The sequence below is a fragment of the Bombina bombina genome, chromosome 1 (assembly GCF_027579735.1).
Source record: "Bombina bombina isolate aBomBom1 chromosome 1, aBomBom1.pri, whole genome shotgun sequence".
NCBI lineage: Eukaryota > Metazoa > Chordata > Amphibia > Anura > Bombinatoridae > Bombina > Bombina bombina.
Window position 1 is genome coordinate 1,063,827,840 of NC_069499.1, and position 14,228 is coordinate 1,063,842,067.

The 14,228-nt window shown below is 42.7% G+C and overlaps 1 protein-coding gene across 1 annotated transcript in view; it reads right to left on the reverse strand.

The window, feature by feature from the left end:
- Positions 1 to 14,228, reverse strand: part of NCOA3 (nuclear receptor coactivator 3) — a 656,351-nt gene that overhangs the window by 94,518 nt on the left and 547,605 nt on the right. Inside the window, exon 11 of the mRNA XM_053716954.1 lies at positions 12,452 to 12,556. Coding sequence (XP_053572929.1) covers positions 12,452 to 12,556 — 105 coding nt within the window. The remainder of the gene's footprint in view (positions 1 to 12,451; positions 12,557 to 14,228) is intronic.

Here is a 14,228-nt window from a genome sequence, read left to right on the forward strand (position 1 = left end):
GGCTCCTACCTGCCCTTCAGAACGATTTGTGGGGGAAAAAACTTATTTTACAGTCCTCAAACACGGCAGGAACCTCTGGAGAAGAAGTTAGAAGTCTCAGAGGAAAAGAAACTGCACAACTGAGGCACGAAAATAGGCCCCTCCCACCTCACTCAATGTTTTGAGGCCTAACAGACAAACACTAGAGTGTCTCTAAATTAACCATGTGGGTTAGAAAACTCAAAAACAAGCCACAATGACCCCTTTAGTCCCTTAAAAAAAAACGTTATAATTGCATCATTCACTGAATAAACAAAAACGTTTTTACCAAACAGTGTCACCAGTAACTAATGAGCCCTTCATGCAAGCTGAAATTCCTATCCAAGTGTCTGAATACAGCTTACCCTTCCCTCATGGGGATATTGCCAGCCTTTTCTAGAAATAACAGTCTGTCTAGAAAAAAATAGACTGAACATACCTTAATGTAGTTTAGCATACAAACTGTTCCCTACTGAAGTTTTCCTGTACTCTTCAGCCCTTGTGAGAACAGCAGTACATCTTAGTTACAAAGTGCTAAGATCATCATCCTCCTTGCAGAAATCTTCATCCCTTTTCTGCCAGAGAGTAAATAGTACACACCGGTACCATTAAAAAATAAACTTTTGCTTGAGAAAATAAAAACCTAAAATTTTTGTCACCATACTCCTCTTTGCCCTTCCTCGCAGTTAAGCAGGCAGAGAGAATGACTGGGGGGTGGAGTTAAGGGGGGAGCTATATAGGCAGCTCTGCTGTGGGTGCTCTCTCTGCCACTTCCTGTAGGGGAGGAGAATATCCCACAAGTAAGGATGAATCCGTGGACTCGATACATCTTACAAGAGAAAATATAACTTTGTAGTGAGAAGTACTTTATTAAAGGATGATGCTAACAAACTGAGAACAGGTGTATTAGTACCCAAAGAAACATTAGATTGGTCAGTATGCATTTAACAAATATAAACATGGGTCCCATAAATTAGCTGAAGAAAGTAATTCAGTTGTTTTATAATAAACAGAGTTAAAGGGACACTGAACCCAATTTTTTTTATTTCTTGATTCAGATAGAGCATGCAATTTTAAGCAACTTTCTAATGTACTGCTATTACTAATTTTTCTTCGTTCTCTTGATATCTTTATTTGAAAAAGAAAGCCCAGAATGTTTGGGCAGCACTTGTTTATTGGTGGATGAATTTATCCACCAATCAGCAAGAACAACCCAGGTTGTTCACCAAAATGGGCCGGCATCTAAACTTACAATCTTGCTTTTAAAATAAAAATACCAAGAGAATAAAGAACATTTGATAATAGGAGTAAATTAGAAAGTTACTTAAAATTGCATGCTCTATCTGAATCACAAAAGTAAACATTTGGGTTCAGTGTCCCTTTAAATAATTAAAGAAAAGTGTTCAGGAGTCTCAGTTTCTAGGGTAAGTTTAGAGACAGAGTTTGCTGCTCCTTATAGAATAAGCAAAGCAATAAGTACTAAAAACAACGCTTAAGAAAGCTTTTGTTAAAGGGACAGTATACTGTAAAATTGTTTTTCTCTTAATGTTTACAATTACTTTACCAATTGCAGAGCATACAATGTATGAGAATTTCCATTTTAAGGTTTATTTGTGTATATGAAAAGGCTGATTTTGTGTTTTGAAGCCACAACCTAATAAAATTGGTTGAGCTTGTAGGTATTTTCATATCTCATTACTTTATCACATTGTGTACATTTACATGCTTCTTTATCCGATATCTGTCCATAAACCAAATACTAATACTTGGAGAGAACAATGGAAAATTAACATTGTATTACCTTATCTCTTCTATACCCCACTGAGAGTGTAATTTCTTCTGCTGGTTGTGTTTACACGGCTTATCTATAGCTTGGACTTAAGACCAGAAACTTTCAGATTATATGGGGGGATACCACAGGCTAAATCAACTATTTCAAATGCCAATATAAGGGAAAAGGAAATACTTGTAAACCATTTAATACACTCCAGCAGGTAAAGTGGATCATTGAGAAAAAAAAAAAGGAGAAATAATTTGAGTAAACTGTCCCTTTAATGCAGGTATACCAGTATCCCTTGGAACATGTTCAGTCTAGTTGTTTAAACTAATTTTTGAAGGCATAATCAAGGTGCAAGTACTCTGCCATATCCTGCAGAGTAAATGAAGTGGACACGGTTGAAGAACACAGCGTCGCTTGGGTGGGCATTAAAGGTTGTGACGCTTGGGGAGAAAGTAGCGGCATACCCTGATTCTCATCAGTCTGAGAAGCATCCTTAGGCATACTTGCATTAAAGAAAATCTGTTCTTTACATTGTAAGGCCCTTTCAGTACTCCAAGCAGTCAGCTGCAGAGAAACCAGATTCGGATGATGGAAGGGTCCCTGAATGAGAAGGTCCTACCTCAATGGTGGCAGAGAGGACATGTCCACCAGATCGGCATACCAAGTCCTGCGAGGCCACGCAGGAGCGGTGAGAATTATCAAAGGTCTCTCCTGTTTGATCCGAGCAATCACCCGGGGAAGGAGAGCAAACGTTGGAAACACATAAGCTAGGTTGAACGACCAAGGCACTGCCAAGGCATTTACTAGTTCGGCCTGAGGATCCCTGGACCTGGATCCGTATCTGGGGAGTTTGGCATTCTGCCGGGATGCCATAAGATCCAACTCCGGTCTGTCCCATTTGAGGATCAGAGTGGCAAAGACCTCCGGATGGAGTTCCCATTCCCCCGGATGAAACGTCTGTCTGCTCAAAAAGTCCGCTTCCCAGTTGTCCACTCCTGGGATGTGGATTGCTGACAGATAACAAGAGTGAGCTTCCGCCCACCAAATTATCTTGGATACTTCTGTCATCGCTAAGGAACTCCTTGTTCCTCCCTGATGATTGATGTAAGCCACAGTCGCGATGTTGTCCGACTGAAATCGGATGAATTTGGCCGAAGCCAACTGAGTCCAAGCCTGAAGCGCATTGAATATTGCTCTCAATTCCAGAATATTGATTGGAAGAAGAGACTCCGACCACGTCCATACCCCCTGAGCCTTCAGGGAATTCCAGACTGCACCCCAGCCTAGGAGACTGGCGTCTGTTGTCACTATCACCCAAGAGGGTCTGCGGAAGCACGTCCCTTGGAACAGATGATCCAGCGACAACCACCAAACAAGAGAGCCTCTTGTCTCCTGATCCAGATTTATCTGAGGAGACAAATTTGCATAATCTCTATTCCACTGCCTGAGAATGCACAGTTGTAGTGGTCTGAGATTAAAGCGAGCAAACGGAATGATGTCCATTGCCGCCACCATCAATCCAATCACCTCCATGCACTGAGCCACTGATGGTCGAGGATTGGACTGAAGGGCTTGGCATGTATTCAGAATCTTTAACTTTCTGACTTCCATCAAGAAAATTTTCATGGATATAGAATCTTTTAGAGTTCCCAAGAAAGGAACCCTTGTTTGTGGAATTAGTGAACTCTTTTCTAGATTCACCTTCCACCCGTGAGTCCTCAGAAAGGACAGAACCATGTCTGTATGAGATTTTGTCAGTTGGTAAGACGACACCTGGATCAGAATATTGTCCAGATAAGGCGCCACTGCAATGCCCTGCGGCCTGAGAACTGCCAGAAGAGACCCTAGAACCTTTGTGAAGATCCTGGGTGCTGTGGCCAACCCGAAGGGAAGAGCCACAAACTGAAAATGTTTGTCCAGGAAGGCAAACCTTAGGAACTGGTGATGATCCTTGTGGATAGGAATATGTAGATATGCATCCTTCAAGTCCACGGTAGTCATATATTGACCCTCCTGGATCAAAGGCAGAATTGTCCGAATAGTCTCCATCTTGAAAGATGGGACTCTGAGAAACTTGTTTAGACTTTTCAGATCTAAAATGGGTCGAAACGTGCCCTCTTTTTTGGGAACCCCGATTTGAGTAAAACCCCTGCCCCTGTTCCTGTATTGGAACGGGATGAATTACTCCCATAGTAGAGAGGTCTTTTACACAATGTAAGAACGCCTCTCTTTTTATCTGGTCTACAGACAATCGTGAAAGAAGAAACCTCCCCCTTGGGAGAGAATTTCTTTATTCCAGTTAATACCCTTGGGACACGATTTCCAGTGTCCAGGGGTCCTAAACATCTCTTATCCAAGCCTGGGTAAAGAGAGTAAGTCTGCCCCCTACTAGATCCGGTCCTGGATCGGGGGCCGCCCCTTCATGCTGTCTTGGGAGCAGCAGCGGGCTTCTTGGGTTGTTTACCTTTGTTCCAAGCCTGGTTGGGTCTCCAGACAGACTTTGCTTGAGCAAAATTCCCTTCCTGTTTAGCGGAAGGAGGAGAGGGGACTCCTTTGAAATTCCCAAAGGAACGAAAATTATTCTGTTTACCCCTCAGTTTAGCTGCTTTATCCTGAGGTAGGAGATGACCCATACCTCCCGTAATGTCAGAAATGATTTCCTTCAAGTCAGGTCTGAATAGGGTCTTTCCTTTGAAAGGAATAGTCAAAAGCTTTGACTTAGATGACACATCAGCAGACCAAGATTTTAACCATAACACTACGAGCTAAAATGGCAAATCCCGCATTCTTAGCCGCCAATTTGGCAATCTGAAAGGCGGCATCCATAATAAAAGAATTAGCCAGCTTAAAGGGACATTACACCCAAAAAAAATATTTCATGATTCAGATAGAGAACACAATTTTAAACATTCACATTTACTTCTATTATCTAATTTGCTTCATTCTTTAGATATCGTTTGTTGAGTAAATAGAAATTGACATTGGTGAGCCAATCACATGAGGCATCTATGTGCAGCGACCAATCAGCAGCTACTGAGCCTATCTAGATATGCTTTTCAGCAAAGAATATCAAGAGAATGAAGCAAATTAGATAATAGAAGTAAATTGGGAAGTTGTTTAAAATTGCATGCTCTATCTGAATCATGAAAGGAAATGTTTGTGTTTAATGTCCCTTTAAAGTGATGGTCAAGTATGACTAACTACATCTTGCGATCCTAATGTAACTAGCAAAATAATGTGACTTTCATTCATTTCGCCATATTCATTCTAGTTTGTGCGCTATCTTATATTATTTTCCTACCTTACTAATATCCATCCTCCTCCCGTCGATTGTCCGCCATTGTTTTTTCTGCCGTCACGTGTTTTTATTATCCAATTACAGTACAGGCCACTCGGGGAATCAGCTCTAAGTAAAAACACCCTTATTCAATTCTGCGCATGCCCTAGCTCCGTAATAGCATCCTAATCTCTGTCTCACCGCGGTTACGGAGCTAGGGCATGCGCAGAATTGAATAAGGGTGTTTTTACTTAGAGCTGATTCCCCGAGTGGCCTGTACTGTAATTGGATAATAAAAACACGTGACGGCAGAAAAAACAATGTCATACTTGACCATCAATTTAAGAGCCTTAATTCTATCTAAAATTTCCTCTAAAGGAGTCTCAGTCTTGGACTCTTCTAAGGCGTCAAACCAAAAGGCCGCCGCAGTTGTAACTGGCACAATACAGGCCGTCGGTTGTAAAAGAAAACCCTGATGAATAAATAACTTTTTCAGAAGACCTGCCAACTTTTTATCCATAGGATCTTTGAAAGCACAACTGTCCTCAATAGGAATAGTTGTACGCTTAGCCAGGGTAGATATAGCTCCCTCCACCTTAGGGACTGTTTGCCAAGAGTCCTGAACAGTGTCAGCTTTGGGATATATTTTCTTAAAATTAGGAGAAGGTGAAAACGGGATACCCGGCGTTTCCCATTCCTGCGTAATAATTTCTGAGATTCTCTTAGGAACCGGAAAAACATCAGAGTAAGCAGGCACCTCTAAGTATTTGTCCATCTTACACAATTTCTCTGGTGGTACCACAATAGAGTCACAGTCATCCAGAGTCGCTAAAACCTCCCGACGTAACAGGCGGAGGTGTTCAAGTTTAAATTGGAAGGAAATGACGTCCGAGTCTGTCTGAGGTAACACACTTCCCGAGTCGGAAAGTTCCCCTCTCAGACAGAAGTTCCCTACCACCCAAATCAGATCCCTGTGAGGGTACATCGGAAATAGCCATCAAAGTATCAGAAGTCGCAGGAATCAGAGTGGCTTCTGTCCTGCTGCGTTTGCCCTGCAACACTGGCAACTTAGATAAAACCTCTGTAAGGGTAGACATAACTGCAGCCATATCCTGCAGAGTAAATGAAGTGGACACAGTTGAAGAACACGGCGTCGCTTGGGTGGGCATTAAAGGTTGTGACGCTTGGGGAGAAAGTAGCGGCATACCCTGATTCTCATCAGTCTGAGAAGCATCATTAGGCATACTTGCATTAAAGAAAATCTGTTCTTTACATTGTAAGGCCCTTTCAGTACATGAGGGACAAAAAGTAAGAGGGGGTTCCACATTGGCATCTAAACACATAGAACAGGTACTTTCCTGAAGTTCAGACATGTTAAACAGACTAGCAATAGCAATAATAGTAGTTCTTTACTTGATATATTTAACCTTGAAGTCAAATCATATAGTCAAATATTAGAAATAAAAAAAAAGTCTACTGCGCCTTTAAATAATAAAAGCGCAACAATTTTTCTGCTAGCAGTATGACAACTTTTGCAGCAATAAACAGTGACCTTATGTGCACAAACTAACTTAACAATACTGCTCCGTTTGTTCAGTTATTCTATATACAAATTTTTATCACACTCCAAACACTTGCACCTCGCCACAGCCCTGCTGCGGCGCCTACCTGCCCCCAGACAGCACTAATCTTCCGTGAGCAGCGCTCCCACGTCTCTTTGTACCCCTATGTGCACAAACTGACTTAGGCCACACCGGAGTCCAGGACCCTGCTGCCGATCCGGATTATTACTGCGCGGCTGAGTGCGCAAAACTAGGCCCCGTCCACCGTGGGCGTAACTCGAGCAATACTGAGACCCGAATGGGAAGAACATACATGTCGGTTTCCCAACTCAAATAACTAAAAAAACGCCATGTGCCCCTCTTATACACACACTCCCAAAGCCAGTTATAAGGAATATAAATAACGACAGCCCTTAGGAAGCAAACCGCATCTCCCAGCGTCAGCCCACATAGCATAAGCATAAGTGAACACAATAGTCACTGCACAAACACACTGATAAGTAATCAAAATAAAAGGGAATTCCAGGCACACCATTTCCATTTATATAGTGCATACCGATTACCCCTCCCCAGTACAGGGAATAATGTCAGCCTGTTCTGATGTATCTAGTCTGCCCAGAAGCAAATGACTGAACATACCTCAATGCTGATTGCAGCATGACATGGTTCTCCACACTGAAGATGTTTCTTTACACTACCTCCAACCGCTCTGTGGGAACCAGCAGGATCTTGGATAATGTTTGCTAAGATCATCAACATCAGGGCAGAAAATAAAATGTCTCCACTCCTCTTGGGAAGTTATTGACTGACGATTTCTCCGTGAGAAAAATAGAACTCACTGGCACCATTTTAAAATAAACTTCTTGATTGAAGAATCTAAACTAACACCTCACTTTACCTCTTCCTATCACTAATACAGGCAAAGAGAATGACTGGGGTGGGAGGGAAGGGAGGAGCTATATACACAGCTCTGCTGTGGTGCTCTTTGCCTCCTTTTGCTGACCAGGAGGCGTAATCCCATAAGGATTAAATCCGTGGACTCGTCATATCTTGTAAAAGAAATTATCAGGTAAGCATAATTTATGTTTTCCATCTTAATGGGAGGAGAGTCCATTGCTTCATTCATTACTTGTGGGAACAAATATCCAAGCTCTAGAGGACACTGAATGAAAAAAAACTGGAGGGCAAAAGGAGACCCTAAACTGAGGGCACCACAGCCTGCAGAACCTCTCTCCCAAAAGCTGCTACCGCTGAAGCAAAGACATCAAATTTATAACATTTTGCAAAAGTATGTAAAGACCAACAAGTGGCTGCCTTACAAATCTGCTCCATAGAAGCCTCATTCTTAAAAGCCCAAGAAGAGGCCACAGTTCTAGTTGAGTGAGCCATAATCCTCTAAGGAGGCTTGTGTCCCGCTGTCTCATGCCACATGGATCATACTCATCAACCAAAAGGATAGAGAAGTGGCAGAGGCCTTCTGCCTCCTGCGCTTCCCTGAATACACAACAAATAAGGATGAAGTCTGTCTGAACTCCTTTGTGGCCTGAAGATAAAACTTCAAGGCTTGAACCACATCCAGATTATGAAGTAACCTTTCCTTTGAAGAAGGGTTAGGACACAAAGGAGGAACTACTATTTCCTGATTGATGTTACGACTCACCACCACCTTGGGAAGGAAACCCAATCCAGTGCGAAGAACAGCCTTATCGGCGTGAAAAACCAAGTAGGGACTCGGAGAATCTGTGTGCCGATGCAATAGCGAGTAGGAATAGGACTTTCCATGAAAGAATCTTAATGTCAAGCGCATGCATAGGCTCAAACGGAGCCCTCTGCAAAACCTTAAGAACAAAGTTTAAGCTCAGGCAGACAGGTCTGATCCTAACCAGAGACTGAACAAAGGACTGAATGTCAGGAAGCTCTGCAAGCTTCTTATGCAAGAGTACAGATAAAGCAGAGAGGGAGCTGGCGGCAAGACCCTTATCCAGATCGACAAGTAGGTTTTCCACACCTGTGTTAGATGCGTCGAGTGACCGGCTTCCTGGCCTGAACGAGAGTGTCAATCACTCTCTCAGAGAATCCTCTCTTGGCTAAGACTAGACTTCCATCTCCACGCAGTCAGCCTCAGAGAATCGAGATTTTGTTGTAGGAAAGGACCTTGAATCAGCAGATCCCTGCGACAAGGTAACCTCCACAAAGGAGATGACATCCCAAACAGATCCGCAAACTACATCTTTCGCGGCCACAACGAAGCAATCAGAATAGCCGAAGCTTGCTCCTGCTTGATGCGGGCTACTACCCGAGATAGAAGAGGCAACGGTGGAAATATGTAAATTAGGTTGAAGTCCCAGGGCACCGCCAAGGCATCTATCAGCTCCGCCTGGGGATCCCTGGAGCACGACCCATATCTGGGTAGCTTGTAATTGAGTCTGGATGCCATGAGATCTATCTCCGGTGTCCTCCATCTGTTGCAGATCTCCGCGAACACCTTGGGGTGGAGAGACCATTCCCCTGGACAGATGTCTGCTCAGAAAATCTGATTCCCAGTTGTCCACACCGGAATGTGGATCGCTGAGAGCGAGCAATTGAGAGTCTCTGCCCATTCCAGAAACCGAGATACTTCCCTCTTGGCTAGGCAATTTCTCGTACCCCTCCCCCCGATGGTATATGTAAGCCCCCGAGGTAATGTTGTCCAACTGAAATCTGATGAATCGGGACGACCCCAAGGGGACCAAGCCCTCAGAGCGTTGAATATCGCTCGAAGTTCCAGATTATTTATAGGCAGGCTCGATTCCTCTCAAGTCCATCTGCCCTGTGGTGCAACATGGACTCCATCTTTTTATCCATGGGTTCCTTAAAAGAAGAGCTATCCTCAAGCAGAATAGTTGCTCTCTTAGCGAGCTTAGAGAGAGCACCATTCATCTTTGGGACGGTTCCCCACAGCTCAAGCTCTGAGTCCGGAATGGGGAATAGCGTTTTAAAAGAAATGGCAAAAAAGAAAGAGGGCGCCTCATAGTGTGGTATGTTCCCAACTTGGAGAAATGCTGTAAAAAGTGCAAGGCTTACCAGATGGTGTTGTACCATACTTTGACCGGTGCCAGCATGCAAAATGGCTGGTTTCCCAGAGCTGCTTACATTGGATTACAGCAGATACCACTACAGGGAAATCCCTGAAACAGCTGACTATCGGGTCAGGGAAGATCCTGGTTCCGTGTACTAGCCACTGCTGAGTGTTAGTCTGCATGCTGGCACTGGTCAGAGTACGGTGCAACACCATCTGGTAAGCCTTGCACTTTCTACAGCATTTCTCCCAGTTGGGAACATACCACACTATGAGGAGTCCTCTTTCTTATTTGCCATTTGTTTAGATCTCCCTATACACCGGGTGGAGCAGCCTCTGTTCAAATCGTCATCATATTGATCATGCTACAATTCCACAAGTTGGAGATTAATTTGGTTTCCATGGGGAACGGACTCCGGTAAATTCACACTGAACACTGTCTTTCACCTTCAGTGCGCCCCTTTAGTTCCCCCTTTGGGAGCTTTGCATTACTTTTTTAAAAGAAGAGGAGGGGGAAAAGGACGAGCCAAGTTTCTCCCATTCATTCTTAATATTAGCCATTTTGATGGGAATCGGGAAGGCCTGAGGTACTACTCTGTTCTCGTACACCCTATCAAGTTTAGGGATTGATGGTTCCTAAGGTAGTTTCGGTTCCGGGACCTCCAATGTAGCAAGCACCTCTTTCAGCAGGAAGCACAAATGTTCCATTTTAAACTTAAAATCTGGTTCCTCCGTGGACGGAGGCCTAGAAGTAGCCGATTCCAACCCAGAAGCAACATCCTCCGATAAGTCAGAGTTGTCCTCCTCAGCGGATAATCTAAGACATCCAACGGAGTCTAAGACCCCTGAGACGGATAGCAGTGCCGTACCTTCCGCTTAGTAGAGTGAGACATCGCAGAAACTGCCATCTGTAACTGATCGGCGAAATCAGGCAGCCAAAGGGCCCCCTTCGGCAGGAGGATTAGTAGTGCCCTGGGGCACTGCTTGTGTAATCGGAGATGAGTGCAGGGAACGCACCTCGTGGGGCGGAGAACCCTAAGAGGTGGACGGCTCAGTCATACTAAATATTATATTCTTTTTAGATATAGCAATATTGTCAAAGCATGTGGAACAGAGTTGAGTAGACTGTTCGAATGGAACCTCCTCACAATATACACAGTTTATAGGTTTAGATAAAGAGGGAGTATCCTCTAACATATCAGAGTCCTCCATAGCTTGCGCCTATATTACAGACTTGATAAAAAGTTAAATGGCAACTTTACATCTCATTGGCCGGGGCACTCACCACCTCCTATGACCCTGACTACAAGAAACAGCTTTGTCTCCTCCGAACGCAGGTCGAGAAAAAATAAGTTACAGAGGCCACACCTGGACACATGGAGTGCCATGCAGGATCGCCCCTGCAATCGAGAGAAGAACGCACCAAAAAAGCCTGCCTCAATCTCTTGCTAAGAGAACTGACTGTTCCACACTGACAGAGCCTCATCTCACACAAATGCAGTTTAAAACACAAACAATATTATGCACAATAAAATCCCCCCTGTTCAATAACCCCCTTCTGAGGGTATTACCATAGATTCTATAAAGATAAAGGAGCCACACTGTGACCCTGTCTTCTTACGTTATATATATATATATAAATGAAACAATCTTACCAGAATCAACAAATGGAACAGGAACACTGCCTTTCAAGTAGTAGCATCGCTCCTCACATGGACTTGAGAACAGAAAAGCAGGCAGCAAAACTCATCAACGCTGATTGCTAATAGAGCTGTTAATCTGAGTCGGGATGGGTTAGCAGAAAGACTCTTCCTGCATTTCTGGACTAACTTTCACCCATGCTTTAACCCATGCTCTCACTGAGAGGCTGACAGGACTACGTTAAACTCCAGTCCCATTTAGAAGAGAATACCCTCCATAAGAGACTACACCGAATCTTCCGACACTTCTCTGTCAACCTCCTGTGACGAAAGGCAAAGAATGACTGGGGGATGAGGGGAGTGGGGAGGTATTTAAGCCTTTGGCTGGGGTGTCTTTGCCTTGTCCTGGTGGCCAGGTTCTTAATTCCCACAAGTAATGAATGAAGCAGTGGACTCTCCTCCCATTAAGAAGGAAAATATATATTAGTGTACAAAACAAGGGTAATAGTGATATTCTGTCCCAGGGCCATATATACATAATATATAGATAAACCTTTAACAACTAAAAGTGCCCACTATATAGCTGTTCGAGTATCTATATATAAAAATTTAAATAAATACTTACCCATGGACACTCGCCCACTATCAAGCAAGTAGCAGACAACCAAACCAGTACTGAAACATATCAGCAGAGGTAATGGAAAAGGAGTAGAATATAGATCTGTAAAGGGAGGCAGAAGATGAGTCCCTGCAACCAAATTTACAGAGGACCTATGAAGGATTTCCAATGAGGCGAAACCATTGTATCATAAACCATACCCATACATTCCTCTGACAAGCACTGTACTCTGAGGGGAAATGGACTTCATAGACTGAAAGCGCCTTTCACTGAAGAAATCATGCACATCTTCCTGCTTTAACCACCTCCAATGGAGTCTATGTAATAACTATGGTATGAATGAGGTGAGAGAGGTTTATAGGGCTCATGGGGTTTGGGATACTTTGCCTCCACCTAGTGGTAAGAATGTAATCTCATATGTAACAAATCGGAGACTCGCGCCACCTATATGAAATTAATAAAATAAAGTAGTTAACTAGCAAATTAAGTGCTATTACCTGGGATCCTACCGGGGTTTGCATGACTGGCCTCATGACTCCTGCCCCAGCTGAATTCATGTTTTCAACTTTCATCTCAAGTGCTTGTCGGGTTTGGTTCATAAACTGTGGAAGCAAAACAGAAAATATTTAACTGAGGGTTTTTGTGCTGTCATATTGGTATAAACAACCCTAGATTAGTAAAAGCTACCAGTACAATACCATTACTACATAAAGATCCACAGTAAAGCATTTGGGGGCACTCACACACAAATTTCTATATCATTTTATTTTGTCTAGGTTTCTGCAGAATGCTTCAATATTCAATATATGCAGGCACACTTGGCTTCTGTTACATCCTGGTAAGTGCTAGAAACGTTAAGGTTGTAAAAGACAAAAGTCTGTTCGTAGCACTGTGCTTCCAAAACGGTGTAAAAAAAAAAAAAGCAGCACTAGATCATCTAATACAGATTGTGGGTTAAAGGCCTCTCTACAGGTCTGCTTTCCAACAGTGCTGCTAAAGACAGATTAATCCATAACATATTGATGAAGACTGGCATTACCTAATTCCATATAGAGAAGAAGCTATGAAAAGATAGCACTATTACTCTGACAAGGGAGAGCTTTAGCTTCTGTGCATTAGAGCTGGGTTCAGAGAACAAGATTACATGCACCCCATTTCCCGCCATTCAACACAACACTAGATACGCCTTGGAACTAAAGAAATTATACAATACTGAATCTTGTTATCTTCAATATTTTGGTAGGTTGGTAGACAGCTTATATTGCAGGAAAGCAGTGTAGAAAACCTATAGATACCGAGATAAAAATATTTGGAAGTAACACAAATAATTCACACTTGCTATAAAACAAATGAATATGAAGGGAGGCAGGTGAGTTGATTATCTGCTGGCAGTAATAAATGATAAAAAAAGAGCAAAAGCAAATGAAAGAATCATTAATAAAAATGTTCATTCCATGTCTTTTGGGCTAAATGGCAAGTAATAGGATGTTTAATAAAGTAAGTACAGGTGTTTACAAACATGTCTTCTTCCTTTATAAACTTTCAACAAATTACCTAGATAGCCAAATTCTGTTTGATGCAGACAAACATTAAATAAATGTAATAGGGACAGTAAACACTTGTAATATAAAATGCTTCATTATTGGAAGAAAACTTTTTTAGTAAGTTTTGCAATATACTTTATTTTGCCAGTTTCTCATGTAATTAAAGTCTGAAAATGCATGTCCTTATTGGCTCCTCCAAATAAGGAAAGCGATAGATGGAGTTTAACCGCAAAACAACTGCTGCAGAAAACAAGGTGGTAATCTGTACAAATATGTTTCAGACTTTGTAGATGTGTTAATCTCTTAAGACTTTAGAAAAAAGGAAATTTATGCTTACCTGATAAATTGATTTCTTCTACGATACGACGAGTCCACGGATTCATCCTTTACTTGTTGTGGGATATTATCCTCCTGCTAACAGGAAGTGGCAAAGAGCACCACAGCAGAGCTGTATATATAGCTCCTCCCTTCTCTCCACCACCAGTCATTCGACCAAAGGTATAGGAAGAGAAAAGAAAAGCTAAAAGGTGCAGAGGTGACTGAAGTTTTGAAAAATATAATCTGTCTAAAATGACAGGGAGGGCCGTGGACTCGTCGTATCGTAGAAGAAATCAATTTATCAGGTAAGCATAAATTTCCTTTTCTTCTACTAGATACGACGAGTCCACGGATTCATCCTTTACTTGTGGGATACAATACCAAAGCAACAGGACACGGATGAACGGGAGGG